Raw genomic sequence first — 19326 nt, 5'->3', positions numbered from 1 at the left:
AAGGAAATGATTTTCTATAATGTAAGTGAACCTTCACAAGCCTACGAGGTTGGGGCTGATCTAGTGGATACCTTTCCTGGAAGACTTCCAGTCTTGGTTTAAAGGCTGTGATTGATGATGAAGCTTTTTGGCAAGCTATTCCAAAAATCAATTACCCTTTCTGCTAATAAGGTGCATAAAATTTTTTATTTTTCTAGCATTGCTTCCTAGCCATTGGAATACCAGCCAGAGAGAATGAGTTACATTAACATCTCTAACCAGACCCTCAACACCTGCAGTTCCTTGCTCTATGGACAGTCTCCTGTTTTGGTTAGTTATCACTGTCATGGGATAGAATTTGTGTTTACTATATCTTAATTGACTTAACTTTTGCTGAAGGGTCCAGCTCTGTGCGGATGGGGTCTCCCTGGGCTCCTTGTTTGTATTAGTATGCACAATGGGCAGTCAGGAAAAATACAGTCCTGGGCCAGGGGGACTCCTGAGCAAGCAAGGTACTAATTGCATTTAAGGCTGGACAGAAGTACTCCAGGCTCTAGTAGTCGTCTAAAGTCTCTGAAGATCTTTATTTATGAACTGCGTGCTACTGTAGCCAATAAATAACCGTAATTACAATAAGTACAGTATGCTTACAATGTTTCCCATTTGGTTTTCTTAAAAAAATAGTGTACAACAAAGTTACTGAGAAGAAAACTGCCCTGTTTGTGTGTAGTGAAGCTGGATTAAAATATTCCCAGCAGAGGGTTTCTGTGGATGGGGGATAGCTTTGCACGTTTAGAGCAGATGGGATTTAGGCCCCCCAGGCACTAGCTGGATGTGATGCTTGTGTTATCCAACTGGTTTCTTGGGCAAAGATATGAGTGTCTCATACGGGGCACAACACTTCATCTGTCCTGTTGCAAATGTGAGCTGTTCCTCGTTCAAACTCATACAGCTGAATGCTGAATTCAGCCCAGACAACCTAAAACTAGAAGTTCAATCTTCAGTCTGTAAATTCAACAGTATCAGGTAGAAGACTACCTTATGGTAAATATGAATAAATCGGAACTGTAAAACTCCTCTCATTTGGGAGTCTCAGAATGTTTCACCCTTGTTGCAAACTCCTTGCAGCACCCTTGTCAGGTGGGTTTTTACTGCTGACGGGTCAGGGGGACCCTGTGAAATTAGATGACTTTCCTTAGTGAGCCATTACAGTGCTGAGAACAGAAACCACGGCACTTAACTCATCCCTGTCAGTTGCTCTCTACAGCAAATGCTCAAAGCAATTAAATGTAGGGGATTCTTAATGAGAAAGGAAATTGATTTGCAATGTAATGCAATATTGTAAAGACAGTAAACTCTGTTAAGATGTTGAAATCTAAGTTTTCTCCCCCAGCTCTGAATACCTTTCCTGTTAACCCCTGTGCTGCATTTTAGGAAGCTCTAAGTGGCTTCAGAGAAGGTTTCTTCCACATCTTTTTCTCACGTTGGTGGCTCTGGACAGGCTTTCTGTGTAGTTTTTTTATAGCCTGTATAAAGTTTAACTAGGTGCAAATGCTGCCTTTGCATGTGCCATTCCTTTTCTGTGGGTCACCTAACCCCCTGATAAATAACATGGCAGAACAGACCACTTAAGGCAGTGGCAGTCTTTGTGTTAACGTGGCTTGTGCCTAAACACAAAAACTGAGCTGTCTTGTCTGGAGCGGGGTTTAGCCTGTAACAGTCTGCGCCTGAACTTGGCCTTTCCCATCTACCAGTGTTGCAAGTGGAAAGTTTTTTTCTGTCCCCTGCCCTTCCCAATGTCCCCTGTCCTTCACCCAGCGCATTTCCTTGTCCTTTACCTGTTGTGTTTCATAATATGCCGCTATCTTTTCCGCTCTGCAGCTTTGGCGTATCAACAAATTCCCCTCAAATTTTAAAAAAAAAAAAAAAAAAAAAAAAGTCTGTGGGGGAGAGACTGCCTGTTTACCATGTGCGTTTTTCAGAGTCTTTATGCTGATGCTCAGGAAACATTGGTGTCGGCTGAGCTGTGGCTGGCCGAGTTAGGTAAGGACTAGGTAGCAGAGACAACACAGGCACAAGGACAGGTTTACCACCCAGGAGCGGGACAGGGAGTGATCAGCCTTGCTGATGCCTGTGCTGCCACGGGTGCGCTGCTCCTGGTGCCCGAGCTGGGTAGCTTGGGTCAGCTCTGATACCCCACGGGAGCCGCAGTCCCGCCTCTGCCAGCAGTGTGACTACAGAGACTGTCACACTGCAAGAATTTGCAAACACACAATGACCCCCTTGTGCCTCGCTTTTCAGGAAGGGAAACTGAGGCAGCAAGTGGTGAAGTAATTGCTTGGAGCTGTAGATGGAGTCTGTGTCAGAGCTGGGATTAGAGTGGGTGGTTGTAATGCCGTCGTGGTTATCACTAGGTCGTACCTCTATGCTTCTATGTGTCATCCTTAAAATGTTGCAAAAGCTCAGCAGTGTTTTGGTTTAAAATGCGTACTGATGAAACTCTATGTACTGATGATTTACCTTCCCAAAAAAGAGGCATAGCTTGAATTCAGATTGAAGACATTTAACTTTCAAGAGGAGCTACTTGTCGTTTGAAGGCTTTAGAAAATAGTATCCCATCAGTTTTACAAATTAGAATACATTCAGCCCATTTGCAATGCAGAACAGTGCAAACAGGAACATTTGAAATCCAACTCATGTAGTTTTTCACTTCTTATATAAAATGTGGCTGTGATCTAGTTTAACAAAGAAATGCATGGAAAACATATTAACCTTCCCAGGGAAATGTTGCAGGTGACTGCTATTTAAAACCCACTTTAGGTACTGTTTGCACCATACTATAAAGCATCATGCTTTCCAACGCTGTAAAGTTCAATAAAATAGAGCCACCAGTGTTACCAGACACATTTGGAAACATCTGTTGAGACCAAGTTTCTGCAAGAGTCATTGTATAGCTGGCGTGGTCAGACCTAGACTGATGCTGAACCTCAGCCCTTGAATTTTGCAGGAGGACTTTGCTTGCTGCTGAGAGCCCATCCAACATGTGGTCCATCAAAGCACGTTCTTCGGCCCTGGAGGTGTCTAGCATCCCTCTAGAAGGGAATTAGCTGTGTCCGTGGGCGAGAGCCAGCGTTTCGGCTGCCCCGGATGGGACTGGTGATGCACGATGGGGTGAACACATCTGGTGTCACATAGAGTCTGTGCCTGAAACCAGTATGAACCTCATGGCTGCAGCCATGCGTGGAAGCAGCTCCCTCCCGTGCAGCAGTTCTTCCCGAGGAGCGCAGCAGACATCTTCAGCGCGAGGGCTTTCGGTTCTGGTCCCCCCTGTGGAGTGCTGGCTGCTCCGCAGGGTTGGACCTGGGGTGCCTCCAGCATCTGCACCTCCGTTCGGTGAAGGCTCTGGGCACATCATCTAACCTCGCTGCTTTTGTTTGCTCCTCTCCTGAATCGGGGCCCTGCCTCTGCAGGGCTGCAGTGGGCATCGTCCAGCGCTGCTCGTGAGCTCCAGAGGTTCAGTTAGTTTGTGCCTCCTAAATTTTGTCATCATGGCTACTGCTAGTTCTGCATATCCAGCAGGTAGCTGTTTCCCAAGCCCTAATTTGCCTTGCTTTTGAGCTAACACTGAATGCCTAATTTTCCTTTCATCCCATCTTTTGTGGGAGAAAGGGTGAAGGCCCAGCAAGATAAAGGTGATAACAAAAATGCTGAATTAACAACATAAAATATTTTGCCAAACAAAGCTTCCAAACATCAATAAAAACATATTTAAATCTTTAAGAACATAAATAATACAAAAATATAATTTATGTTTAGCTGTTATCCTTCTGGAAGAAGTGCTTCAGCCTGCTCGAGGGACCGAGGGGGGTAATTCACGGAGAGGTGCAGAGCTCAGGACAGGCGCCGGGGGTGATGGTGCCCTGCCTGCCCTGCCTGCCTCAGTCTGCCCTGTGTCAGTGGGAGCTGTTGTTTTCTTTTTTTTTTTTTTTTCCACTTTATCCCAGGTATTATTTGTAATGGAAACAATAAGGTACGCTTTCTTTTTGCTGCAGCTGTGCTCCTAAATATTTAGACTCTTTTATTAAGTTTCTTTTTCTTTGCCTGTTTCTTAAAGCAGTTCTCTTGTTTGCTAAACACGTAGGAGCCCTTCTTCCTCCCTCCAGAGCCTTGCTGTTTGCAGCACGCGGTGTGAACCTACCGGCGCATTTACCTTGTTGATTCCAGATGCTAAAAGAATTGTAAAGGGATACTGTGGATAGATGCAACAGGCATAACTCCTCGGGGAGGCCAGGGATTTACGCGTGTAATCTCTCAAATGCTCACAAACGCCTAGGACATGGGAGTTTTAAAATGATTAGCAAGGGCAAGGAATGGGTATCTAGTGTAGAAACTGCGTGTCAGTCCCTCGCCATCGCGCAGTCCCGCAAGCATAGCCCTTCGCCAGGTGATTCTGGAAGGCGGCTTGCTCTGGCCAGCAGTGTTGTCCGCTGGGAAGGAGGGAGTTGCAGGCAGGTAAAGTTCCCTAAAAGCGCACTTGGGATCTAACCAGCAAGCAATTGTGAATCAGCTTCTAGTTAACTTTGGTTGTTTGCTTGCTTTACTGGGAGACCGAGAGCTTTCAATATGCGACATCCATTCCCAGCCATTTTACTTAATGGTGCACTTCAGCATCCCTGTACATCTTTGGGGTCTCACCCTCCCATCCCTGTACATCTTTGGGGTCTCACCCTCCCATCCCTGTACATCTTTGGGGTCTCACTCTCCCACTTACATTGGCTGTGTGAGCCTTGGCCCCGAAAACCAGACTGACTTACTGACTGAGTCTCAGTCTTGTGGTCCCAAGTTGAGACTGGTATTTTGGCTGGACAGGACTGTTTGTGTAGGGAGATGAGTCTGAGTCCAGATTGTCCTTGTTGCCCCAGTGATGGCTTCCTTGAGTCTCCAGTTCTTGGTTAAATTATGTAATGTTCCTCTTTCTTCCTCCTTTAAGACCCTCTCTCTATTGAAATTGGGTATGTTGACGTCTCCATTATTAGGCAGAACTGCCTCTCCGAATTAGCGGATGCTGAGAAAGTATCTCCTTTTCGCTTACCCCTTCTCCTTCCCAAACAAAAAGGAAAGAAGTATAACAAAAACACCCCAAAAACGTGTGGGATATGGATAACATTGAACATTGCGCCTCACAGCATAACAGTTGATACAAACAATAGGCTGGGGTTGCAAGTTAACACCAGGGTTGTAAAAAAAGCTTTTCACAATCTGAACTCTCTGTTCACCGATCTTCAGGATGGGGCAGAGATCAGTCTGTCTTGTGGCTTTATCTCCTTGGGCTGGTTGCTGCAGAATTTGGCTCGTATTATGGGGGGTGAGGGGGAAATCCTGTCCCATAATTTGCTAGAGATGGCTGTGACTGGGATTGGTATGGAACATGCTGATCACTGTGAAATCCTCAGTCCCCGTCCTCCCGTTACCTCCCCCCAAAATTCACTGTACATATTTTAAAAAAAATCAAAAAGAAGTCAAGTTTAGCAGTCTGGCTATTTTAGTACATGGCTTCATAAGGCAGAGAACCTACTCGATACAGTGTCTGGGGCAGTTGGCTGTCAGAATTCACGTAGAATTCTTCGTTTTACTCGTTCCTTTAAAAAAATTTTAATTGGTTAAAGACCCATGTCTTGTATGAAAGCTTATATTCTTCCAAAACAAACAAACAAAAAGCTGTTTTCTTTCTTTCTCCCTTAAAACAATGTTGTCAAATCCTTTCTCTGTAATGCTGCTGTGGTACAAACTCGAAGTTGCAGCAGCACCAAGTATTACGTGGTTCCCCACTGGCTTGGGAGGAAGCGTGTCCGGGAGTCCTCTGCTGCACTGGCCGTCGTCAGAGCTCCAGGTAGTTGATCAGGGCCACCATTACTAGAGAGTTAGTTGTGATAATGACAGCATGTGGCACTGGCCTCGTCACTGAGTCTTCCACCATCATACTCGTCCCTGAAAGAAAGGGAACGGGGAAGGAGCAACTGTCTTGTTGCACAGACACAACCTGACGTCTTGAGGAAAGACTTGGGAGGGCTGGTAAACTGCTCGTTCTGGGGTTCTGCGTGCTCGTATTGTGATTGTCGCTGATGAACCTCGCAGTATTTGGAGGTGAGCCCTGAGTACTTACCCCCTGAATCAAGGGAACCTGCTGGAGTTGGGGCCTCACAAACAGGGTTAGGATTTCACACTTAGTGAATGTGAGTTGGGCTTGTGTGGGGCCTCGAGGGCTTTAGCTGCAAATAATGAAGTTGGGTCCAGACTAGACTGAAAGGTTGCTCAGAGCATGGGGAGAGGTCAGCTGGTGGAGGGCTGGAGAGGAGTATGTCAGAAGATCCTTTGAGCAAACAGCACAAGGGAGCCCAAGACCAATTCAAGAGTCTCAACCTAAAACACTGGGGTTGGATGTTCCCCCATGTGCCTGGGGGGGAAGAGTGAGATTTTAAAACATAACAGCATTTATTGTTGTTGTGCTATGGCCAGGGAGGGGAGGAGGTAATGACTAAGCCATTACTTATCAAAGGACAGTGGTAGTGAATGACAGGCAAGTAGTCCTGCAGATTAACTCTTCTCTCTGAGCTCATTTTCCAGTGGTCTGTGAAGCACCCTGTAAATGAGTGTTGGTGCACGGAGTGTGGATAGGCAGAGGAGCGTACGTACCACTATTTCGGAGGATGTGAACTTCTGCTGGGGTTCCGTCTCCCCCGGGGCCCGTCACCCTGATCTGTACAAAGGCGTGAGTGAAGTCTTCAGGGACGGGGATGTCGATCCGGCTCTTGCTGGCCAGGTATAGTGTGGGAGCAGAGTGGGAGTCCTGCCTGTAAAGCATCTGTTGGAAGAAGCAAGTTTGAGTTTATGTTCACTGTGATTTCCTTAGGGTCACTTACAAGAGGCGGCCAGCTCCGTGCTGCCTGTACCTTGTACCCCGTCACTGCAGACTCGTCTGCCTTCGCCACCACTGGGTCCCACTTGATGCTGACCGTAGACCCAGAAAAAGTCCAGGAGATGTTGCCAGGTGGCCTCTTTGGTGCTAAGAGATACAAAACAAGACAGAGATTCAGTAAGTCAGGGACCGATGAGGTTGTGCTGGTTCCAACCGTCTCCTGAGACTCTACGACTATCAACAGGGCTGATGGTTGGTTTAAAGGGAGGTGTCCCAGCAAACAGCACTCTGAGCACAGATCTTCTCAGGTAAGTGATGCACAGATCATAAGGCTGATCTAAGGAAGTTTAGGGAACTGTTTTATGGACTAATTAAAAAGGCGTTAGAGCACCAAGATGTAAAAGCTAGTTGGTTAGCTGATCACCGGGGATCCTCTGAGGATGCAGCAGCCCCCGGGAGTACAGTGTGCTAAATGGAGGCGGTCAGGGCTCACTCACGTGGTTTTGTTGTTGTGACGTTGGTAGAGGGACTGGGGGGGCCGGTTCCAGCCCGATTGTAAGCTCTGACTGACACGTGGTATTTTGTGTTGGGGTTTAGGCCTGTTACATGAGCCGATGTGACCAGCCCAGCTGTTCGCACTCTGTCGGCTGCCTCCTCTTTATCACCATCCTTCCAGTACCGGATCTAAATAGAAGAGGGTACGATAGGTTTAGTAAAGGTAGAGGTATCTGCAGATATCAGCCCCATCCACAACCAGCACTGGACACCCTTTGGTATTTTTCCTATGCATTTAGCTTAGCATGTGCCCAGGAGTAAGGTTACAGCGGGGAAAAAAAGGATGTTTCTCTCTTACTAATCTCTCTTGTGAGCAGTAGTACTGGCCCTATTAGAGCCTCGTGCTGTCCAGGAATTATCCTCCATCTCTGGAAACAAAATGCTCTTTCCTTTCACCTCTCTCAGCCTGGGGGAATTTTCTTTGCTGGACTCTCCGATCTCAGTTTCGTATCTCTAATTCCCATTGCGGGCTCGTACCTCATAGCCCAGAAGCACTCCAGTCATGTCTCCCTGCTCAACGGGCTCCCAGGACACATCCATTTCTGAGGACAGAACAGCCTTGGCCATAACTCTGAAAGGAGCCACTTTCGGTTCTGAAAAAGACAACAAAAGGGAATAAAATCTTCTTCCTCGCTTTGGGCAGCTTAATCACCATACTGAAACGAAGGGCTTTCCTGCAGCACCATTACCGTGCAGGCAGACAGCTGGTATTATGTGTACGGAGCAAAGCAAGGGGAAGGGATTTAGGGACTTAGCAGGACAAGCAGGGCCACAGCTGTGTGCTGTGAGGATCTGCGTCTGCTCTGAAGCTCTGGGTGTACAGTCAGGGCTGGGCTTAGGGAAACATCTAGCTGCGTATTTGAAGTAGAAGATAAATGTTATGCTGAAATCAGTGTCAGCTGCTCTTTGAGTAAAAGAAACCTCTCCTATCATTGAGCTCTCAGACAGACACAGCTCTGCAGGGAGCTGTTTGAGGACACATTGGTAGGTTGGACAAAGCACGGTGAATTCAGAGTCACCGCAGTCCCTCTTTACCTTCTTCTGCAGAGTACACGATGGCAGTGAGGCTCTCTGGTCCCTCTCCTTTCCTGTTGTACGCTTTGATCTTCACTTCGAAGGGGGTGTAGGGACCAATGCTCTCATTGCGGTAGACGTAGTGCAGCGATTCTGCGTGCGGCACCCTTGCTGTCAGCCACCCTTGGGTGCCTTTCTTGCGAAATGACAAGATGTAGCCAAAGCCATCTCCGTTTTGATAGTCCCGCAGCGTTGGCTGTGAGGGGGGTGGAAAGAGAGAGGAGCCTCGGTCCGTTCAAATGAGCAAGACTTTGGACTAAGCACAGTGCTTGGCCTCAACCACATATCAAAAATGTAATTACAGCCCCGATTTCCCAAAAGAATGGCACGTGCTCCTCCCCTTGGCCCTCTCCCAGCATCCACGGCTGGTGCCGTGCTGCTGACTTACCGTCCAGTTGATGATCAGCTCGTTGGGAGCCCCTCCGCCTCCGCTGAGCCCAGATGGTGCCACAGTAGGTGCTGTCGGGTCCCCAAACAAAAGCAGCCAGCACAGGTTGGGTTAAGGAAACAATAGTGATGAAGATGAGCACAGACATGGCGTGGACTGGGAGTAGCCAGGCTTTGACAGCTCGTATGAAAGTGCTGGTCTCTATGTTTTCAGCCATATTTCAGATGTTTTGTGAAAATCAGGTCTAGAATACTGGCCAGGGCTTGACAAGCTTATTTGGAGGCAGCATGTCTCAGAGGAGACAAGAATCAAGCTCAAAAGCAGGGATGTGGAGGAGAGCTTTTATTAGAAAAGAGTTAATATGCACTTGGTATGTTGAGAGCAGTTCTCCTGCTGTTCTTACATCCCTTCTGCTTGCACGATCAAGCAGCAGAAGACAGAATGAAAATTCACAGCTGTTTGCTGGGAAATTTACCTTGTCTTTGCAGAGTTGTGCTCTGTGATATGACTGCTCTTTCCCCTTTCTAATCATTACTGCCCAGAAGGTATAGGATTTGAAGACAGGATTTATAATGGTTTAATATATTGCATGTAGTGCTGGTGAAGTTAGCTGCCAGCTCTGGTACTGCTTTGTCTTCGACGTGTAAATGGGCAAAAAGGCAGAACATTTTGCGATGGCATCTCCTCTAGGAGCACTCAAGGAGATGACTAATTGTTTGGGCCCAAGGCGTGCTGCGAGCCAGCCTTCCCCCTCCCGCATGCAGGGACAGGTACCTCGGATTCCCCTTTCTGCCTCTGAGTGTATCTGCACGTACCTGCTTCTTTGGTGCGGATTTTGCTGGAGGGTAAACTTGGTTCCCCAACTCCAAGAATGTTACTCGCTAAGACCCGAAACTCATAATCCATCCAAGGAATGAGGTTCACCACCTGGGCTGTCTCTGCGTTGCCTTCAATATTGACAGGATCTATATAATCCAATAACATGAGAGGAGAACAAATAGAGCGAGTGGCAGCCAGCCTACGCGCAGAGAGCAAGAACTTGTCAGCAAGCGGTGCCCCGCAGCCACCACAGGCCATGCCACCGCTGCTGCCCTCAGGACACTTACTGGTACGCATTTGTTTCCATTTGCTGGAGAGGAGGGTCCGCGCCTCGACGATGTACCTGGCAATAGGGCTGTGGTTATCAAAGCCGCGGCTCCAGCTCAGCTGGACACTGGTGTCACCTATGTCTCTCACCACCACACCTCCGGGGGGGCCTGGAGGTCCTGGGATGATGGGAGACAGATGGACACGTTACTAAGATGAAAGGTTTGGTAACTTATTTCTTTTTATATTATGCAAGTCATAAATTAAAACCGGGCCTTTCTTTTCTGGAAGCTAGGAAGCCTCACCTCCAATTTTGGCCTCCAGAAAAGCTCATAAGCCTGTCCCATCCAGTTCAAATATTAGATGGTGAGGTGGTCGCAAGGGAAGAGTGAGCTAATCCCTTGTGAGGACCATGCCGTTACTTCGGGCTAGTCAGGAGCAGGGGACCTTACGACAGAAATTACCTCTGACAGTCAGCGTGGCTGTCTCCGAAGCACTATCCACAACTGTCTGAGCTGTGCACGTGTACTGCCCCGAGTGCTTTAGCTGGGCGTTGAAGATGCTGAGGTCTCCAATAGCTTCCTTCTGCATGGGGAAGAGAAAAGACAGTGGGAAGAGTGTTTGAACACGCCTGATCACAATCCAGCATTCTACATGCAAACAAAGAGGCTCGCATCAATTTTCAGTCCTTTTTGGTGGTACGTGGTGGCCCTTTCTACTCACCACACTGGCTCGCCGGTAGTGCCCCTCAGACTTATCAAAGTCAATGGGGAAATCATCTAGTGACCAGGTGAAGGTTAGGTCCATAGTTGGATCGTGGGATGCGTGACATTGTAGAGTAAGGTTTTCACCTACATTGATGTCAGCACTAGATGGTGCCAATGTTATTTTGGTGGCATCTGCAGAGAAAGAGCAGGGAGGGCTGTTAGCTGCAAATGTCCACGTACCGGGTGTATATTAATGCTGCAGAGCATCCAAATCAACTAACATTTCCCAACTTGCTGCCATCCCTCTCAAACAGCTGTAGTTTTACAGGAGGAAGATGAAGGATTACGGGGGTTAGAAAATGGAAATGCTTGTTTCAAGGACCAGTTGTTGGTAGGTATGATTTGGTGGGTCAGGCAGAAGATTTGCTGCTCCACAGGTTGAAAAGTCTTTGATTCCCTGAGTATTGCACTGATTTTGGGGAGTATAAGGAAAGGAGAAACATCACATCATGGCATTCTTAGATGTTTCTTGCTCGATTGACCCCAAATCAAGGCAAACATTTCTACCTCGAACAGAGAGGATTCCAGTACTGTTGGCTTTGCCCATGAAATTCTCAGCAAAGCAGGTATACTTTCCCTCATCAGATTTGCTGATATTCTGGAGGATCAAGGTGCCATCTGTGGTAATAGTCACTCTGTAAAGAAAAAAGAACCATACAAGAGGAAGGTTAAAATGTCTGTTCACTCTGTACACCTGACAATTTCCAACACTTGCTGATTTTAGAGGAATTGGTGACAGACACAGGACTGCGAAATGTTATGTAGGAGTTTTCTAAAGGAGAAACTAGAGGAATAACGAAGTGCTCATGTTCGGGGATGTAGCGGCACACTTTGGTCATCAAGTCCAGTCTTCTGGCAAGGAAAAAAATGTGATTTTAGCTATGGTTTCTAGGTAGAAGCTGACTCTGTGCTGCTACCTGCTACTGTTGGTCAGAAGTTCAGTCCCTTTGGTCCAGAGCACAGTGGCTTTTGGTGCTGCTCTTGGTTGGCACGGGATGATGACCTTCCCACTTCGGGCTGCAGGTATCAGTCGCTTCACTGGGTTTAGTCTAAAATCTGGTGCTAAGGCTACAGGAGGAAAAAAAGAGGATTAAGGAATGATTAGAAAACCCTGCTGTGTGAGCATTTTAACTGCCGTGTAACTAGGTATTGATTTGTTGTTAGATGACTTGGTAATAGAAGCATGGCAATATCTGGTGAGCAAGATGAAGGAGTGATTCCTCTGCTGCCGGGCAGTTTCTAACGCCTGCCGAGGCAGGTGTTATGCGACATACGTGTCGTACGTAGCAATGGGATATGACCCTAACAAGTGCAAGGTCTTTGAGAGACACAAGAACAGCTGCTTTTGAAAATGTAGAGGATATTCTCTTCAATATCCTGACCAAAGTCACCAATGCAGACATCCAGCTTGCCTAAAGCTCCTCCTGGAGCTGCAGAGATAGAATTGGGGTTTATCTGTTGGCCTCATGCATTGCAGTGTGTTAGTGTTGAACAGTTGATGCTTAGGGCCTTTGATTTCTCTCTGGCATCTACTGACCACGAGGAGATAAGCTTTGAGACCAATGTGGAACAAGTTTGGCATCTCTCCAGTTCCAGTCACCATCCATCAAAGCAGGCTGAATGGATACTGAACGCTTTTCTTTGACCTTTTTCCTCCAAAAAAAGAGGAAGGCTGTGTAGTGGAAGAGAGCTCGTACTGCTGCTGCAGTCTGTCCTGTACACTTTCTGTAGCTAAACAGATGTCCTTGTTCTCTTTCAGCATTACTGAGTTTACACAAGATGTAAATTTTAAAGGGTTGTAGAGTGTCTTGTTGAAGGAGTAACTATATTTCAATGGTGAGTGAAGCAGTTTTTGTCTGCTCTTATCTTACTCTGAGATCACAAGCATAGATTATTAGGAAGAGATCTAAAATGCTTCAGTGTCCCATTGAAACCCAGAGCACTGGGAGATGAGAAATTACCTTGCACTGTTAATTCAGCACTTGCATATACTGTGCCATGCTTGTTCTCAGCCACACACTGATACATGCCAGAGTCCTCCAGGACTAGCTTGGAAAATCTCAGCTCTCCACCGCTCACTTCGATGCGGTTCTGTGCAAACAAGAGGATGAACCCATTAGATGAGAAAAACAAAAATGGAACTCAAGCCTCGTGTGTTCAGGGTTGAGTTTCGTTACAGACTTTTTGCCAGTTTGAAGCCAGCCTGGTTTTCCATGGGAGAAAACGCAGGACATTTTTGCTGTGTGTCCAGTCACTGCCCCACGTCACTGTGCTCTGTTTGCTGAGACTTCCGAGCGCCTGAGCAGCAACGTGCAGGTCATACAGAGACTGGTACAAGGTGCTATTTATCCGCCCTGATAACTGGCTATGAGTTCCTGTAGTTGCATGAAGCAATGGCTGGGATGGCAGTGACAGGGGAAGGAATTTGCGGTCAGTAAGGACTGTGGCATTGCTTTGCAGCCTCATGGGGGCAGATGGAAAAGGGATGCGGGGTGATAAAACGGGGTTGGGATGCATTTGCAGCGAGGCAGGAGAGGGTCTAAGTCTGGAGTAGCTGTAGTTCGGTACTGTGAGTTGCGGTGGGCACTGGCTGAGCTGCTCTCCCTGTCAGACCTGCGCTGGCGGTACCTGGGAGGTCAGCGGCTGCCCGTCCCGAAGCCATCGGACGGCGGGCCTGGGTTTGCCAGCGGCCGCGCAGCTCCAGCGCAGGTCGGACCCGATGTCGGCTTCCGTGTCTGTGATCACCTTTAGCCACTCCGGCTGAGCTGCAAAGGAGCAAGAGAGGTGGCAGAGCCAAGGAGATCAGATGAGAAGTTTGTCGTGCCAGGCAAGCAGAAGGATGCTCATTGTGTCATCTCTGCTGGCAGATTTATTTATCACAGCGTGTTTCACCATAGTAACAGCCTTTGCCTTTTGTGCAGTGATGCAAAGCCGAGTCCTCTGTGGGTCTGGCTGCAGCTGTGCACGTGGACTGCACAAAATTATGGCAGAATCCAGATCTGAAGAAGATCTGGTTTCTCTTCTTAGTAAATGCTGTCATTCTGAACTTCAGGAAAGACTGGATTCAGACTAAGAGAACCAGGTTAAGTTTTGTAACTTGACTAGATCTGATCAATAGCTCCAAGCGTTAACCCTTGTGGAAGTACCCAGGCTTGGAGAGGATCTTGGTTGAGAGCCAACTTTGATTTTTACCACTATGCTTCCTTCCCTGGTTACCTCATTTTTGCTAGGATTATTTTAGAACAATTTAGGAGGTGTCTCTCTGCTTGCCATTGCTTAAATGTATTCACTGAGGAAAGATACCAGTGATCTCTGCAGGTCTTTGTTAGGGATTTGCAATAGGTTTAATTTGGGCTGATAAGAGGCATGATCAGAGGTGGTGGTTCCGCTCCCAAAGGCTCAGTCCATTGCCTGGAGCATCTTGCTGTGCTCTGGGAAGGCGTGTGTTTAAATGTGTTACCTTGAATGATGATGCGGCCCTGGTAGGTGTCTCTCCCTTTGATGTTTTCAGCCTCACACTCGTAAGTGCCTTCATCCTCAAAGCCGACGTCCTGGATCTGCAAGAGGGGCTCGCTGCCGATCCACTTGGAGGACTGCGAGCCGTCCAGCTTCCTCCACTTTATTCGAGGAACGGGGCTATGCAAAAGTGAATCTGGTGAAGGCCAGCTCTCGCGTACCCCATGCTGTGTTACGAGGGGGTGTAACTCAATCCCCACTCAGCCACCCAGGTCCCACCCCAGCTGGGCCCTGGCCAGCAGGACAGATGGCTTTAGCCACCTCCTCCCTCCTCCTGTTCCCCCTCCATATCTGGTCTACAGTAGACCCATTGAAGAAAGGGGTTGTGAAAGCTCCAGGTTCTGCAATGCCCTCCCCATCCCGAGCCTGAGCGACACAGACGCTGCACTCACTTTCCAAAGGCAAAACACTCCAAAGTCACCATCTGCCCAGCCAGAGCGTAGGTGTCTGCAGGAAACCTGGCTTTTATGCTGGGTGCATACTGCCTGGCATCTGTTAAAAGGAAAGCACTGTTGAGGAGTTCTGGGTGACTAAAATGGCACATGTGAGGTCTTAAAGGGCAGAGGTACCCACGAGGTTACGCTACTTTGCAAAACCTTCATGCATTTGGATAATTTACAGGTGGCAGAGACTAAGTTTCATTTTCCTCTTACAACAGCACTTACTATCATCTCTAAAAAACTCTTTACAACATCTCAGGACTATTATTAATTCCCAAGAAGGGCAGGTCACCAAAGGCAGAGGAGAGTAGTTTCAGGGCTATGTGAGCCTGCGCAGGCTGCACCTTCTCCCATTTCCCTTCTATAAACAAATAGAGTAACTCCGGGATGGGGTTTGTAGCCGCACAAGCAGCAAAGCCTGGAGAGAGGGCTGCTTCCCCCACGTTCCAGCCAATTAATATTTTTTAAGCTCTTAAACTCCCCTGGGAGGGTGGTGGGTGATTTGTGCACTGCTGCAGTCCTGTGGAGCCCAAGTGCTTTGTGGTGGCTTGTTAATTTTGCATTGTGCCCAGTCCCCTATGATAATCCAAGAGCACTGACCCTCTGCGGCGAGGCTGAGCCGGGAGAACTTGCTGAAAACACTCTTGGTGATGAAGTCGATGTGGCTGGTGGCAAAGCATGAATAGTTCCCCAGGTCGGAAGCCTCTGTCTTGGCAATGTAAAGGTTTCCGGTGGTCTGAGAGACGAAACGCCTTCCATCGGCTGGGATGAAATTGGGAAACTCGTTCAGGAGCCATCGATAGGATAAGCCTGTGGGGAAAAGGAATAGGAACAAACTGCACGAGCTGCCTGTGACCTCCCAGGTGGGACTACACCCAGCCAGCCCCTCTCTAGACCAGCCCAAGCTGAAGTTGGTCCTGGGATGGTCCTTGTTTTCTCCCTGTGCCAAGTCCTACCTCTGTTGTGTTGCTTTACAGAGTCTGAATTAAAAACAAATTTGCTTCCCTAAACTTCCCAAAGAAAAGCAAGGAGTGCTTCACATGTCAGGGAATCCTTTGCTCCGTTGCATCTCTCCACCTGGTGCCAGCAGTGCTGCTGATCCCTGCTGGTGGCGATGCTGACAAGCATTACCTGGGTAATGGGGAGGAGGGCTGCAGGCGAACATCACTCCCCAGCCTTCTGTAATCTTCACAGGGTCTCGCTCTTCTGCGGAGAATTCCTGCAAAACTAAACAGGCAAAGTGAAACCTGTCCGTGGACGAAAAAAGAACAGCTGGAGGAATGACTGTATTTTATATCCCCCTCCACAGGCTGGTGTTTTCAGTCGTTGTACAGAGAGAGATCCAAAAATATTACTGACTTTCTCTGTAGTGCATCAAATTTCTATTACACCTCCATCTTAATGGAAAGTGCCAGGGGCTTTCTGCAAGTGTACCATGCACAGGACAGCTTCTCTCCAGCCTTTATTAATGTGAGCAGGAGGGCTCAGTTTACCCCCAGCGTAACTGTGGCTGCATTTCATTTACCTTGTGGAGACAAACTTACAGCCAAAGCGGAGGGAGGCTTCCCTGCTGACCACCGTGCCCCTGGAATTAGATGCCACGCATTGGTAGGAGCCGGCATCCTTGGCTTTCACTGGGTTGCTTATCACTAGGTCGCCGGCAACCAGCCTGTAACGGGAATCTGGCTCCATCTTTAGCTCTGTGCCGTTCATCTTCCACCTGCCAAGAGCAAATGTAAAGAGGGAGAGGGGTAAATACTCATTGCAACACTCACGGTGCCTCGTAGGAGGCTGTGCTTGTTTGTTTTTCCAGCTGTGGTGTGTTGGGATTTGAGTTAGATTTTTATCTGGTCTGTGTCCTGGGAAGGATGCGCATCACATGTAGATGAGGAGGCCGATTCCTGTGTTAGTGATTTTCTTTATATAAAAGGGGAGAACAGAAAGCAAAATTCTTGATGGTTGTGTCCCAGTCCTGGTACAGAGAGAGAGCAGGCGAGCTCACCGGTAGGTCGCAGGAGGACTGGCTCTTGCTCGGCAAGCCAGCGTGACTTTCTCTTCTGCTGAGCCTTCGGGGAAGAGGGTGTGGACAGGCTGCTCTTCAAACACTGGCCCGTAGTTCCTTGTGCTACTCTGTGCTTGGCACCAAACTGCAAGAGAGGGAAAACCCGCTCAGCTCAATTTAGCTTTTTCTAAAATGTCTCATTTTTAGTTTTGTAGGGTGTCCCTGGCAGCGTGAGAACTGCATCTAGAATAAAAGAAGGAGCAACATGAAAATCGCAACCCATCTGTCACCACAGCGCAGCCCCAACTATGGCTTTGGGCAGATAATGTGCGATTCCCACTGAGCATCTCGCACCATCTCTGCCCTGCCAGAGGGGCCAGACATGCTTAAAGACGTCAAGGTGAAGGAGCACTGACACACGCCTCTTGGAAAACCACGCATGGACAAGACTGGAGCTTGGAACGCCTGGATGCCCTCCCTGGCAGCGAAGACGTGCTGGTTCCTCCCCTGTCCGTACAAACTTTGGCTGGTTGGTTTCTCCTAAGTTCTCTCCAGGACAAGGGAGGAGAGAGGAGAATCTGGATCATCGCAGTAAGTTCTCAGCTCTGCCACTGCCTCCCTGCACACGCCTGGCAGATCCCCTCCATCCCCATGTCTGCAGCATCATCAGCTCTTGACAACTCAAACCTGCTGTTCGCTGATGCGCAAACCGATGCTGCAGGTATCAGTTCTACTTTTGAACTAACAGGGTGAGCTTGAAGCTTCCTCTGTAGTGTTCAGACATGGGTTTGACTCTGATCTTGCTGTCACGAGTATGGCTCAGGCATAGGCACAAGAGGAACTTCTCTGCCTTCTCCTGTGCCGTCCTGGGCCACCCTTTGGTGTGGTGATGATGTTATGCTGGAGAGTGCCAGCTGTCCGCAGGGAGTGACTCTGAGATAGATGGCAAATCTAGCAGACCCCCTTCCGCACGGGCTTTATGGGAACGGCAGTGCAAATGAGTAAGAACAAAGCAGAAGCTGCCTGGAAATCTCCTCGCTGCAGAAGCGGCTAGCGGGATAATGATCGCCAGCAAGTCTGTTCTCTCCCTGGCACCCTGAGAAGTGCCTGTCCCTTAGCAGGGATGGAGCCCCCTCAAGGCGGTGTGCTCCCAGCACAGTCCCCCTCTGCCTCTGCAGCGATAAGCTCCGAGATGCTTAGCCAGCCCCAGGATCTTTCCGTGCTTTGTAATTGAATTAATAACTGTCTTAAAACTGCCATGCCAACCAGCAATCTGTTTCCTTCCCTGCAGTACACAGCATGGGTACTAGTTAAATTAAGTGACTCCAGTAAGTGTGATGTTTTATGCAAGAGTAACTTCCAGCAGGGAATGGCCAGCTCAGCTCTCCTGGGCTCGGGGGAAGCAGCCCTTTACCTGTAGCTCCTGGGGTTCGTCTCATGTTCCGGCTGCTCTTGCACGCGGAGATGAGGGTGAGACGGGAGAGGGGCTCCACTAATTGGCTCTGTGGGTTCAGAGCAGCTGTCGGCTGCTCCTGGTGTCCGAGCATCAGCCAATTACCCGGGCCCCGGGCTCCGGCAGCAGGGATGTGCTGCTGCGAGGGAGCTGCGTGCAGGCAGGAGCCTGATGGTCCCTGGTGTCACGCAGGGGAGAGGGACTGTAGCCCGTGTCTACTACTTTGGAATAAGAGAAATGCAGCGTTTTGAGGGTCGTATCCTCTTCAAATCAGTGCAGGTGCCATTTTCCTTCTGAAATAGTTACTCAGAAAGGAGAAGCTTGTGTAAACTGGAAATCTGCTCTCAGTTGGGTCAGCGATGGCTGTGCTGAGCAAGTCTCAGCTGGAAATAACTCTGCTGGCCAGCAGGTAAAATAATCATGAGTTAAGGGAGAATTAATAAGAAAGTAATGTATTAATTGTGTTCTGATAGATGGTAGTGAAGAGGTTAAGGTTTAACAGCTTTACATTTTGAGATTAACAGGTAGCATATGGTAAATAATTTCTATTTATTTAACTAATAAAATATATATTATTAACACTCACATGCATGCCTTTTCTCATGGGGTGCTCTTTCCCAATCAAGCCAAATTATGCTAATAATCCCTTCTGATTCCACCCAGAGTCTGCGCCCCGTTGCTATCTGCTGCTGTCCCTTTTTCTCTGCCAAGGTTATGGACTACAACTCTCAGGCATTGATTTTCTCAAATGTAATCAATGCCAGAAGTTCGGATGAATTTTTATCTGCAGTTCCAAGGTGTCTGGTTGATGTTGGGGGTGAAATGCCTGGATCTCACTCATTAGGCAAAGCAACTGTGAGATTAAAGTAATAATTAAGCAGTTAGAAGTTCAGGGTATGGTTAGAACTAAGAATTGAGAGCAAAGCAGAGCGGTAAATCTCAGTACCTCTGAGACTGATCATTTGGGCTACTTCTGTCACCCCAGGACTCTAATTTTTAATGTTACCAAAACAGGTACCTTCCCTGGGGTCTGTTGCTCAGGTGGCGGGCAGAAGACAAACACAAAAGAAATGTCTTCAAGCCTGCAAGCCAAATGTGCAAGAAGCAGAGTGATGGGCTCAGAATTGGGCATGCCTTATGCAGCTCTACG

General features: G+C 48.2%; 1 protein-coding gene across 1 annotated transcript; it reads right to left on the bottom strand.

Annotated features, from left to right (window-relative positions):
• Positions 1-5857: 5857 nt before the first annotated feature.
• Positions 5858-18270, bottom strand: CNTN2 (contactin 2; the record flags this gene model as incomplete). Its single annotated transcript, XM_082494604.1, has 22 exons — positions 5858-5967; positions 6673-6841; positions 6930-7042; positions 7393-7579; positions 7928-8043; positions 8486-8720; positions 8913-8983; positions 9728-9877; positions 10019-10177; positions 10463-10583; positions 10722-10897; positions 11273-11400; positions 11683-11833; positions 12727-12856; positions 13394-13530; positions 14226-14401; positions 14674-14773; positions 15322-15531; positions 15853-15948; positions 16266-16441; positions 16724-16889; positions 18138-18270. The coding sequence occupies 22 exons, from the start codon at positions 18268-18270 to the stop codon at positions 5858-5860; spliced, it is 3210 nt and encodes a 1069-aa protein (XP_082350730.1).
• Between the last annotated feature and the right edge of the window lie 1056 nt (positions 18271-19326).

The sequence above is a fragment of the Vanellus vanellus genome (genome assembly GCF_965231255.1).
Source record: "Vanellus vanellus genome assembly, chromosome: 23".
In the NCBI taxonomy this organism is placed as follows: Eukaryota; Metazoa; Chordata; class Aves; order Charadriiformes; family Charadriidae; genus Vanellus; species Vanellus vanellus.
The sequence above is the reverse complement of the archived record's forward strand: the minus strand, read 5'-3'. Positions and strand labels throughout refer to the sequence as shown.